The sequence below is a fragment of the Perognathus longimembris genome, chromosome 8 (assembly GCF_023159225.1).
Source record: "Perognathus longimembris pacificus isolate PPM17 chromosome 8, ASM2315922v1, whole genome shotgun sequence".
NCBI classification, from domain to species: domain Eukaryota; kingdom Metazoa; phylum Chordata; class Mammalia; order Rodentia; family Heteromyidae; genus Perognathus; species Perognathus longimembris.
Window position 1 is genome coordinate 46012164 of NC_063168.1, and position 13081 is coordinate 46025244.

At 47.7% G+C, this 13081-nt stretch overlaps 1 protein-coding gene across 2 annotated transcripts in view; it reads right to left on the reverse strand.

Moving 5' to 3' along the window:
* Ttc7a (tetratricopeptide repeat domain 7A) overlaps nucleotides 1-13081 on the reverse strand; it is a 111110-nt gene that overhangs the window by 74941 nt on the left and 23088 nt on the right. For both annotated transcript variants that reach the window (XM_048352979.1, XM_048352980.1), the window contains exons 4-5: nucleotides 8551-8681; nucleotides 6289-6404 (exon numbers count right to left, since the gene is read on the reverse strand). In XM_048352979.1, the coding sequence (XP_048208936.1) occupies nucleotides 6289-6404; nucleotides 8551-8681 (247 nt within the window). The remainder of the gene's footprint in view (nucleotides 1-6288; nucleotides 6405-8550; nucleotides 8682-13081) is intronic.

The window sequence follows — 13081 nt, forward strand, 5'->3', positions numbered from 1 at the left end:
ACAGAGGTACATTGGGCATGCCAGGGGATCCATGAAGATGTCTCACTTCTGCTTTTGGCACCTTAAGCTTGGACAGTAGCTCTCCACTGGGGGTTTCTCCCTCCCATATTTGTCAGTGTCTGAAGCATTTTTAGTGTATGCACTCAGATGAGGGGTGCTACTGGTACCCCTTAAATGGGTGAAGGCCAGAGATGAAAAAAGCTATGGTAGCTAGGACAAACCCACAATGAAGAAGTTATCTGAAGTTAAGAAACTCCGGTCTAAATAGAACACACACACACACACACGCACACACACTGATTTCCTAGTAACAACAGAAAATACATATGAACAATATTGGAACTGATGATTCCCCTAGGAAGCTCTATCTTTGATAAAAGGACAGTAACATGTTAACTATAAAGATCACTGGCAGGGCCCTGCTGTGGGTGGGAGGTATTCTGGGCCAGGGGTTCATAATGAGCCTTGGGTGGAGAAACCCAGATTAAGCACCTGGCTGGTGGTTCTGCCACCTCCTAGCCTGTGACCGTGGGAAAGTTATTTTTCCCTTTTCTTCAGTTAAGAAGGGACTGTATCAGTTCCTGCTTCACAGGATTACACACAGGCATTAGCCCTCTGCCGTGCATGCCAGTGAAGATTCAGTAAATATTATCTACAATTATGAGGAAATGTTCGAAGACATTTTCAGCCCAGCCAGGCACAGTACATACAACCCTGTTGCATTCCCAGACCACCTCTGGGCTCTATGGGTTTACAGGAAACAGAGGGGGATGAGTAATTGCCATGTGACTTAGGGACTTGCTACTCATCATACTCAGACTTGAAATGTTTGGGCTGTTTATTTGGAAAGAAATGATGATTAATTTCCAATCCTCAGTCTGTGCTGTGGCTGGAGTATGGGGAAGCGGAGCCAGTATCTTGGCTTTAAAGGACTAAAATCCTGTACTTTCGGAAAAGAAAAAGAATGAAGGTTAGGGAGGCAGAGTCACAGAAACAGAAAAGCACTGAAATGACTCGACTTTCCTAGAGTGTGGATAGAAAGAAACAGGTGGCTTGTTGGGGGGTTAGAGGCGTGCCCATCTGCAGGGAGAGGATGATCTTCTAAAAATGATGACTCCTTTTTGATGTCCCTCAGGCAAAGGGGCGAAAGGAGCCCTGACTTGTTATACTCAAGATCCACTGTCCTCCCCCCTCCACCCCATGCTGTCCTTCCACACCCAAAATACTGGAAAGGAATTGGGTTTCAAGGCCACACAGACCTGTAACTGGAATCCCAATGTGTTGGCTTGGGCCGTGACTCAACCTCTTGCAGCTTCTCAGGCGTGAAGTAGGCAATATCACAAGGCACCGTTCTGCCCACTCTCCTTCCCTCCTGGCTGTCTTTGATGCTCACTTCACCTCATTCAACATGTAGAAATGCCATGTGGGGAAGAGGTGGAGGTACACTTCACAGAGGGGAACGAACCTCAAGACCTCTCTCTCAGTACCTCTCATTTGCCCCTCATAGGAGGAACCTGCTCAGGAGCATAGAGCAGCATCCAACACCCAGGCCCCAATGTGACTCCCCACCACCCCCAACTGGTGAAGCCACCTACCCCACTTTGCACATCAGAAGCAGGGCCACAGCACCTACTGTGCTCAAACATACTTGGGAAGAGCAGCGCTAAACTGTGTGTACTGTAGAGAGTGGAGCAGGTTCTTAGGGGACTACTGCTGTGGAGGTTCTGGCTCCAAACATGAAGTGATCCCAAGTAATCCTGGCTATGACCAGGACAAGTCACTTTTTTTTTTTTTTTTTTGGTGGCCTAGTCCTGGGGCTTGAACTAAGGGCCCAAATGCTGTCTCTGAGGCTCCCCCCCCCCCCCCGCCACCTTTTTTTTCTCAAGGCAGTGCTTTACCACTTGAGCAACAGCTCCACTTACACTTTTTTTTGGTGGTTAATTGGAGATAGGAGTTTCACAGACTTTCCTGCTCACTTTGGCTCTGAACCATGATCCTCAGATCTCAGTCTCCAGAGTAGCTAAAATTATAAGTGTGAGCCATGGGTGCCCGACTGACAAGTCACTTTTGATCACTGTACCTCAATTCCCTATCTGAAAAGCAGGAAGGCTAACTATGATACCTCTCTTAGAGGGCTGTTGGAAGGACTTAAACATACAAAGCACTGAAGTGCCTGGTGCAACTTTAGCACATAGTAAGTGGCAGGAATTATTACAAGGAATATTAAATGAATGAAAACATTGAAATTAGAACTGTCCCTGTCTCAAGAAGTTTATTCCAAAGGGCTCCCATGTAGAACATCCCATCTATACTTCGGGCCACAAGGGTCCCCAATGGGAGAGGATTCCTCATGTCTCCAGAGTAGGGGGTCAGCAGTCAGCCATAAGGTCTCAAATGCAGCCATTCAACTCTCACCACTCAACTATGGTGGCAAGACAGTTTGTGAATGAATGGGTGTGGCTGTTTATCAAATTTTATTTATAGAGATAGGCTGCAGCCAACCAGCAACACAAGTTCACACTGGGATTCAGAAGGAGCTGATAGTCTTAAGAGGAATGACCACAGCTTCTCTGCTAAGCCTCTCTGGTGGGGAGCTCTTGTTCCCCAGACTCTCTGTGGAAGAGAGTCTTACAACTGGCAAGATATAGAGGTTTTAAAGAGGAGGAGCTCCAGGCAGGATCCCAGGCACAGCAAGGCCAGCGTAAAGGCAATCACTAGCTACAGCTGCCTGGATAGTAAAAACAGGAACCAGTAGGCCAGGCCACATCTCTGAAGTGGAAGCTTAGCAACTGAAAAAAGGACGGAAAGTGCAGATGTGGAGGTGGGTGGAGGCAGCTGGGCCCCTCAGTGTGTGAGCGTCAGGACCCCTCCATGGTCATAGGAACTCCCAGGAAGCCAGGGCCCTGGGATGAGCTACTTTGGCTCCCTGGGCCTCTTGATTGACACACTCATCCCACACAAGAGCACTGACACTTACTGGACTAGAGAAAAGAAAAGTGGGCATGCTGGTGAGTATCCAAGAGGTTGAGGTAGAAAGATCATAGTTCAAGGCCAGCCCAGGGTAAAGGCATTGAGAAGTCTCAAAAGCAAAATAAAAGCAAAAGAGTTCAGGTATAGCTCTTGTGATACAGCACTTTTCCTTGTAGCATAGAGACCCTGGCTTCAGATTTAGTCTTATAATCAAAATAAAATAAATGTAGAACAAAAGTTCATGTATGTATGGAGTGCGAGTTTGTGCTGGCCGCCTTTCCAGCCATGGATCATATGAGAAATTAAAAACAACTGATCATAATACTGAATTGGATGCTGCAAAGCACTTGGGAGCCTTCTGTAAATACTCATGTGTGCTCTGATTCCCATGATGCTGCCAGACAGGCACAGTCCTCTCCCCTCATTTCTGAATGAGGGAAACAGGCTGAGAAAGCTCAAGGACCTGGTCACAGCCACACAGGCACTGGCAGTGAGGTAGGGAGCTGCTCCCAGGGGTGAATCCAGATCCTTGCTTCCTCCCCTCCGGCTCTTCCAGGCCCAAAGAGAACGGGGAGGCATGGCTTCTAGGCTGGGGTTATTCCACACTTTCCTTATTTTTCAGAAGACAGACCCTTGGGCACTGTCCCCTCAGTGCTGCCTTATACCGAGTGTGGAATGGAAAAAGAAACGCAAAGGACACAGACCTCCCCATGACCCAGGCTACCTGTCTGCCCACTGCCACCTCGGCCTCCTCTGCCTTTCCGGAATGGTCTCACGGAGACATGCTCCAAATTCTAAGAAGGAATGCCACTTCCTTCTCTTCTCAGCAGAGAGAACTTAAGCACAGAAGCTCGTGACATCCTGGAAAGGGACATAGCTCTGATGTGGACAGAGCTACTGGGTTGAGCGGGTGTGCCTCCAGATGGAAATGCTGACCTTGCATTTCAGTTAGTCCACTCTGCTGAAGGCCCCAGTAGCATAGCAGCCACTTACTGGAAGACACCCCCACACAAGGGTACTAGAGCAAACAGTATGGAAACCCTACAACCTCTGCCTTCTCCCAGAGACCTACCACCAGGCTCAGCTCCACAGAGTCTTAACTCATTGTTCCCTAAGCTTATCTGGCTGTGAATCTTCTCCTACAGATCCTGTGACTTAGAATCCCTCAGTCACAATTGCCTTCTTTACCTTTCCTTATTTCCTGAGTCTCCAGCCAGAAGCCAGCTAAGCTTGACTTTTCCAGCTGTAGGCTACAGGCTCTGCTGTGGTCCCCTCCACCCACGCTCCCACAGCAGGCAACTTCCTGAGAGGAGAAATGAAGGAGATGAACATGAAAGAGGATCCTAACCATAGCACGGTAGAAGACAGGCTACTAGCAGCGTGCACTTTAGGACATTTTGTTGTTTTAAAGTATTCCATGTATTCAAAATGTGAAAATGGAACTGTGTAAGTTGAGGGGATGAGTGAGGTTGGGAGAGATGGGGAGAACAATGGAAGCCGGTGACAATGATCAAGAGGCATTGTACTCATGAACTGTCATGCTGAACTGAAACCCCTTTGTACAACTACTTAAAGATAATTTTAAAAAATAATAAAATTTAAATGTCACATAATGAAGAAAAAAATACATCTGTGTATCCACACACAGACAACAAACATGAAAGATAGGCATCACAGGTGTCAAAGTATTAGTAATGATTATCTATAACAGCCGGTCAACAAATCACTGTGAAAGGCTAAGAGGGGCTGAAGGTTGAGTGGGTTACTAATAGCCAATGGTTTCACCCACCCTGTGTATATAACAGAGTCTCAATAAAAGCACAGGAGCATTGGGTCTGGAGAGCTTCTGAGTAGCTGGCCATGTGGAGGGCAGCACAACCAGAGACAGCATGGAGGCAGTAGGTTCCTTCCCCCCACACCTTGCCCATGAGCCTCTTCTACCCAGCTCTTCCTGAACTCTAGCATTTTATGAGAAGCCAGAACCTAAGAAGCAAATTCTTTCCTTGGGTCGGTGAGCTGCTCTAGAAAACTACTAGAAGACGCTGAAGGTGAATCTGATTTGCAGCCAAGTCAGACAGAAGTTGAGGTTAACCTGGGGCCTGCTTTATGCAACTAGGACAGTCTTGTGGAACTGTGGTACTGTGCCTGGGGACCTGTGCTGATGCTGGTTAGACTTGGGACTGAAGTACAGGACTCCTTGATGGAACTACAGAATACCACTGGTGGTGGGTGGGGGAAATCCATTTTTGTTCACTGGTGTGGTCTATGTTAACAATATAGAGGGGAAAACAGTTGTTGGTTTGTTTTTCTGACTACACAGACATGTGCATGAATCATCTCCTCAAAAGTAGGTAAAATGAACACAATAAATAAAGTGAAATTTAAAGAAAAAATTATGCCCAAATTGACATACAAGCTTAGGAGACCTCCAGGCAGTCAACAAAAAGAAAGCCACACAATTCTGACGCTGGGCTGTGCCACCCTGAGGGAGAAACTATCTGGCTGGTCCAACCACCAACCATGGTGGATTCCCTTCCCACCATTCTCCCTTCCCATGGAGACAGTGTGCCCTAGGCACAGGGGGGTCCCTCCTTCCTCCACTCACATCCTCCAGCCTGAGCCCAGAGTCAGCAGAGAACTGTAATGATAGAGGAAGAAGCTAAGAAGGCCCCAAATCTCTGCTATAGAGACAGCCAGGAACTCCCCAGCCCTACCTGAATGGGGGAATGGTTGACTGGCTGGGATGACTATCTCCTGCTCTTCTGATTCTCCTTCCTCCCCACCCCCCCCCACTATCCAACTTACACAATGAACTGCCACTCAGCCTGGCGCCCCATACCAGCCATACCTCCACTCTTTACAGAAGCAAAGGACCAAGGCAGGCATTCAGGGAGTTCCAACACAATGCACAGGCAAGCTTCCAGCTCACTCATCTACTGTAGCACTTCAAAAATGATGCCAGCCTTTCTGTCATCATTCTTCCCCTCACACCTCACTGCCCCTTCTCAAGGAATCAGCACTCTTTTATGAGTTTCGGGGAACCCAAGGCTCAGAGAAGCGAAATAGTGACAGTGGCCACCAGCAGCTGGCCCACTCCTTGGCTCTTATAAACCCTTCTGAAGAGCCACTCCCGTGTCCTCCTTTGCAGCTCCTCCCACAAGTATCCAGGTTTATTGCTTTAGCAGCAACTAGAAGAATTTGGCCCTCTGCACTGACAAGACATGACACAAGCCAGCCCCCAAGCGATCCTCTGGGAGCATGAGTGTATACCCAGCCCAGAAGGAATGTTCAGGTCCTGCTCAGCCACCAGACACCTACCCTTTCTTCAGGTTCTTCACAAACGCACTCTGGAGGGCGGCTTCCAGGAAGAAAGAGAGTTCATAGTCAACAGGGGGAGAGCCTTTCAGGTGCCTTGAAGTGCTGTTGTTTGTGGTCTGGGAAGGGAACAGAGAGGAGTCATTGTCCCAGAGTTGAGAGGGAGAATGGCCTGGAGGGTGGGTCAATAGTCCCACCCCCATTCCACAAGCATGCTGTATAAGGCTGATAACTCAACCTAGCTGTGTGTGTGTGTATGTGTGTTCAACCTAGGTGTGTGTGTGTGTGTGTGTGTGTGTGTGTGTTGTCCTTGTGTTCTACCACTTGAGCCACAGCTCTACTTTTGGCTTTTTGGTGGTTATTTGGAGGTAATAGTCTCATGGATTTTCTGACCAGGCTGGCTTCCAACTGTGCTGGTTAGATCTCAGCCTCCTCAATAGTTCCTCAGTAGTTAGGACCACAGGCATGAGCTATTGGTGTTTGGCCTCTAACTCATTTTTAATTCAAAATCTGTGCCCCACCCAAATGCTGAAAGCCCACAAGCCCACATGTATGCAGCATCACAAGAGCTTTCAGTTCATTAGCTCACGAGACCTTTAGAACAAATCCACCAGGAACTGTTGCCATTTCCATTTCATAGGCAGCCAGACATATACCCATAATCCCCACACTCAAGAAGCAAAGGCAGGAGGATTACACATTCCAGGTAAGCGTTAGCTGCACAGCGAGCCCATGACCAACTCCCCTAAAAGTCCAGGGGAAGTGTCCCTCACTTTTAATGAAAGCTTCTTTGAGCCACATGAAATACAAATGTAAAGAGCTCCTAACATACTGTTTTTTAACAGTGATCTGAATGGCCTTGGTGAAGGTCCAGACAACCAAGTCTCCAAGTGGCCTGGGCCAGGGAACAGGCATTTGAATCCTGTATTTAGTCATTTCTTCCTGACATCCAACAAGCAAGGGACTCCTGGGCAGTGGCTCTCCACAAGAGAGGGAATGGATTTATCCTCTGATGTATCTGTCCTCTTTTGGTTGTCACAATTGGGGACTTCTACGACAGGCTGGCACCTTGTTGTAGAAGCCAGGAATGCTGCTAACTGCCTATATAATACACAGGGGAATTCCCATAGCTAAAAACAATCCAGATTCAATGACTCAATTACTAGTAGTGCTGAGGTCGAGAGGCCCTGCTTTATGAGAAAAGTTTGGCTTGAGTGAACAGCTTTGGAAAGGCCCATCACCAAAGCAGGCACTGGGCTAATTCTGGCATTTGCCACCTAGCAGACGCTCAGGGTTCTCCTAGACTCTGCACCTCTCAGCTCACATCCACTTCCTCTGTCAGGGCACCAATCATGAACTGCTCTGCTAGAGACTTCCATGCACAATCTTTCATTAAGTATCAGAGCCACATGTCTAGGCATTCCTGCCAGCACTGCTTTTTAACTATATGAACCAGGGAAGATATATAACGCCACTGCAAGCTCAACTTTCCTCAGTAGTAGCACCTATTTCATATACTTGACATGGAGGTTACATTACAGAATGCATATGAAGTCCTCAGAGGAGTGCCGGACCCTCATGTAGGTTCTCCATACAAGTTAGCAGGGTCTCTGCTAGACCAAGTCATGTGTCTTCCCTTCAGGAAACCAGAGCACCTCACCAAGGGAAAGCTGGGGTACTTGGCATGCTACAGGCAGGTAGAACTGGGGCTGAGAGGTCTGAGAACTACCAGAGGCCTTCTAGCCTGTTTCTGAAAGGCTTGGAGAATAAGACCTATCTCTCCTGGGGGCCAAGGCAAAGCGCTCTGGGAGCACCTGAAAGCAGGGAAGGATGCCTCACTGTGAGAACCAGCCTAGCTCCAGCCCTTCCACAAGAAAGAGGCAGCGAAACGTTGCAACCCCTCTAAACCCAATGCCCAGTGAGTAGGAAAACATTCAGCTCCTCCTCCTAGGGTGCCTGCATGGAATGCGTGGGTTAACAGTGCAAACAAGGCCATTATACTTGGTTCTACAAGTTCAGTTCACCAGAGTTCCTAACCCCTCACACATGTCAAGGCCCATTTCTTTATTTATTAAAACTGCTTTCTAGCGGCAGAGAGTCCCTTCTGAAAGAATTAGCGTATTGCAATGAGTTTTTCTAACCAATGAAGTTAATGTCTTAGGAGGACAGGGAGGTGATTTCCAAAACTGCACAGGGGCATCTCTGGCTACAGATACCCCTGCTCAACACACAGTAGCCACTGCATGCCGTGCCACTCCGGCTCACCTTCTCTAGCTCCTGCAGGAACACCTGAGCCACCCAGGAGGCCCTCTCGAAGCAGGCGACGACTTCCTCCTCCCGCTCAGTTAGGCGGTAGCGAGAGGCAATGGAGTTGGGCAGGCGTTCCAGGGAAAGGCCTGTGGGAGGAAAGAGAGCACCTCAGACCTGCCCTGCTTGGGGGCCCTGACTCCAGGCCCTAATCATGGGCCCAGGAGGCAGGCATGAGGGGAAGGGAGAGGGGAGCATGTCCAACGAGACATTATGTTCTGGAGCAGCAGGCAGGAGGTGGAGGTCTGTGGAGCAGAAGGAGAAGCTAATGCAGTGGTGGTATTAGCAGCAGCTGGGAGCAAGCAATGGGTCCAGAGAAGGTCCTATGTGGGGACCAGCCCCCACTCCCCCAGGAAGCCATTCTTGCCAGTCCTGGTTACTATAAGGAAGGATCCAGTTTCCAGGTGCTTCTACACTGTACTGCCAGCCCAGTTCTCCCCCCAGCCCCAACATCTGGAAGCTGTGTGGGAGCAAAGGAGTCTTTTTAGACTGCCACTATCTCCAGACCCACTGCCACAGCAGTGACTTGGGTTCCACAGAATCCTATGTGCTTTCCTCCTGCAGACAGACTAAGGAGCAAGTGGCCTGTGTCCTACCTTCATGCCTCTTATACTACCTTACATTTAGTAGGTGCTGAGGATAACTTGGTGCAGGAATGGGTAAGAACACAGGCCTTAAGCTAATTCCTACCCAACATCCAGCTGATGACTGAGCAGGTATCACTAACATTCAAGTTTCCCCTCTTCTTCTCCCACTACCTCACTGCAGGCTGCCTCTTATGACTGGGGTTAACCACACTGACCTCCTTGCCTCTGGTCTCCCTCCACTTTAACCCATCCTTCACACTACAGGGGGAGCCTACTATACTTATCGGTGGTCCTTTTACTAGAGGGTAAGGCCCACTGCTGCCATCCACCATTATTTCCCAACCTACGTGCTATATCCACATCCAACCTGCAATCCCAAGACCTCATTGGGGGATGCCTTCCTGATGTACTCAAGGTGCTCCTTCAGCCTAGAATGTACCAGCAATAGGTCCACCCCAAGTCACTGATCACCAAAGCCACCTCCTCTATGAAGTCCTTCCTGACTGGTTCTAGAAGAGTCAACTATTCCCACCTCTGGTCTCTACTTCATACACTCCCATCTCACTATTCTCCTATCTATTTGTTCATACATTTCCTTGGCCAGATTGTGGACTCCTTCAAGGGGTTAGCCTAATGGAATGCCTCTCTCTCCCACCTGGCCCAACTACATTGAAGTACAAAGTGTTCTGCAAATACAAGGAGTCAGAATTGTTTTTCTTGGTGAAATTTCAACATATTCAGCGGTCCTGTCTTCTGCCAGGTTGGTTATGTCTGGGATATGGCTGAAGGTGGGGGCTCCTTGGCAGCACACAATATGAAGACTATTGCTCAACACAGTCCTTGTCACGTAGGTCACTGAGTGCCAACACATCTCCTGCCCATGACTCATGATCAGGAAAGGTCAAGAGGAGAAGGAGGAATAGGGAAAGGAGGTGGGCCCTGAGGTTCTCCTCTAGGGCTGGCTTAGTCCTTCCTCTTCAGACATGTGGTCTGTTCAGAGGTCTGGCCCAGTAGACCAACGACATACAGGTGGAGGATATAGCCAATTTCTAGAGATCTGAAGTCCATCTACTTTAACATAATCCCTGGAGAGAAGGGCTACACCTGGGTTCCCTGCCACCACACTTTCAGGTCAGGCTGCTGGCCCAAGTCTCCTGTGGGCTGGCTCTTGCAATGTGGTGGATTCAGGAAGGCTGGTCTGTGGGCCACCACCTTCCCTGTGCCTCCTATGTTCCTTCCCCTCTCAGTGGGAGCTTCCCACCAGACTTCTCCAAGAATTCTAAGCCCATCCTTACAGAAAGCACAAAGTGAAACCACCTCCTCTCTGCAGCCCTACCAGGGTGGGTATGCTTCCCTTCCTGTGACAGGTTTGATGCATTTCCTGTGCATGTTCTTTTTTTCTTTCAGTGTTAGGGACAGAACCTTACTCCTACATCTCCTACATGAATGCCTTTTTCCTATGTTGTCATCACCTGCTCTGCTCATTTCTGACTGATCTTTCCAGCTCAGTGATAGCCTAGAGGTGAGTGTTTAGATAAAACCAAAAATAAACCCAAAAACAAAACATGGATGGATGCACACATAAACAGACAAACTCAGGCATGTTCAAGGCAGAGCCCAGGGGTGTTCTCCTTTACATTTAAAAAAAAAATTTCTTATTTATTGTCAAAGTGATGTACAGAGAGGTTACAGTTTCATACGTTAGGCCTTGGGTACATTTCTTGTACTGTTTGTTACCTCCTCCCTCATTCCCCCCTCCCTCTCCCCTCTACATTAATAAAACAGTTCTTGGATAATCTGTATAAAAATTAGATTTAAGGCTGGGAATGTGGCTTAGTGGTAGAGTGCTTGCCAAGTATGCATGAAGCCCTGGGTTCAATTCCTCAGCACCACATAAACAGAAAAAAGCCAGAAGTGGTGCTGTGGCTCAAGTGGTAGAATGCTAGCCTTGAGCAAAAGAAGCTCAGGGACAGTGTCCAGGCCCTGAGTTCAAGCCCCAGGACAAGGAAGGAAGGAAGGGAGGGAGGGAGGGAGGGAGGGAGGGAGGGAGGGAGGGAGGGAGGGAGGGAGGGAAGGAAGGAAGGAAGGAAGGAAGGAAGGTTGGGTTTTGAGGTGGAGATAGGAGGATCGTGCTTTGAGGCTAGCCCAGGCAAAGTCACTGAGAACCTATCTCAAAAAAAACAAAAAACAAAACACCCAAAAACAAAAAACGTGGGTGCTGATGGTTCACACCTATAATTCTGCTTCTCAGGAGGCTGATCCAGGATATTGAGATCTGGAGGATCAGCCTGGGTAGAAAAATGCTTGAGACTCCATCTTCAGTTAAATAGCAAAATGATAGATTGGAGGCATGACTCAAAGGGTAGAGCACCAGCCATGAACAAGAAAGCCAAGGTCCAAGACAAGTCTTGGTAGAAGTGTGACACTCTATTTGAAAATAAGAAAAGTAAAAAGGACTGGGGGCATGGCTCTAGTGGAAAAGCACCTGCCTAACAATAGTTATGAGTTCAAGTCCCAGTATTATGAATAAAATAAATAAATAAAAGTATATATCTGTGGGCTGGAAATGAAGGGAGAAATAGCAAAGGAGTGTCATTGTCCCAAAGAAAAATGTACACATTACTTGGATTGTGAAATGGTAACCCCTCTGTACAACATCTTAGTAGTAACAAAATTATATTTAAAAATAGTAAAGCAAGGCACAATAAAACTCTGAAGTTTGTTTGAAAAAAAAGTATATATATCTTATTATATACAACATGGATGGATTTCTCAGAAATTATATTTTGCAAAAGAAGAAGGTATCAAAAAGTACATTTTAATTAAAATGTAGCCACACATGGTAGTGCATGTCTATAATCCCAGCACTTAGGAGGTGGAACTGGAAGAAGGATCTCGAGTCTAGAGCACACAGTGAGGCCATGTATCAACAACAACAACAATTAACAAGTAGACTAACACTAGGTACCAGTGGCTTATGCCTGTAATCTTAGCTACTTGGTTTAAAGCCAGCCTGGACTCATCTCCAATTAACCATTAAAAAGCCACAAGTAGAGCTGTAGTTCTAGTGATAGAGTACTAGCCTTGAGCAAAAAAAGCCCAGGCACCTGACCAGGCCACATGCCCAGCACCAAAAAAAAAAAAAAAAAAAAAAAAAAGATTGGGAGGATTAAGGTGAAAAATGTTCACAAAACCCCTTCGCAATTAAGATCTGGGTATAGTGAGGTATACTTATTATCCTAGCTACCATAGGAAATCTGAAATAGGCAGATCCCCTAGCTGTGCACCCAGGCAGGAAGCAAGACCCTATTTCTAAAATAATCAGAGCATAAAAGGAATGGAGGCATGGCTCAAAAATTAGTGGTATAATTGAGATTAGATTCAGGTCCTCTGGCATCTATAACCTTTGACCTTGGCCCAGACATCCAGTTATCTTCCTTTATCCTCAGCTGCCCACTAGAGGCCCCCAAATCTCAGGCTCTTCTCTCTCATGGCTGAGTTACAGATTGACCTTGCTGGGGATGAGTCCAAGTGTGGATGCTGACTTATCAAACACACCCCTCAAATCCTGTCTCCACACCATTCCCTGACTTCAGACAGAGGAAAGGGCTACCAAGCTGAAGCTGAAGCTGAAGCGGGATCTCATGTTTTCTGCCTGTGTAGCCCATGGCCTCCCTCCTGTGACTGTTTCCTATCCTCTCCTGCTGCCCTGCCCCCACCATAGAAGATACATCTTGCTGGGTTTGGTTTCCCAGGAAGGCAATGAATGAAAGCCTGGTGAAACGTCATGAACACACTCCTTCAAGAGTCCCCAGTGCAGTGAGGCTTCTTCTCCAGCTGGAAGCTAGTCTCTCCTCCCTTGGGGACCATGGTGTAGGGCCAGAACAATACAAAGGTACACC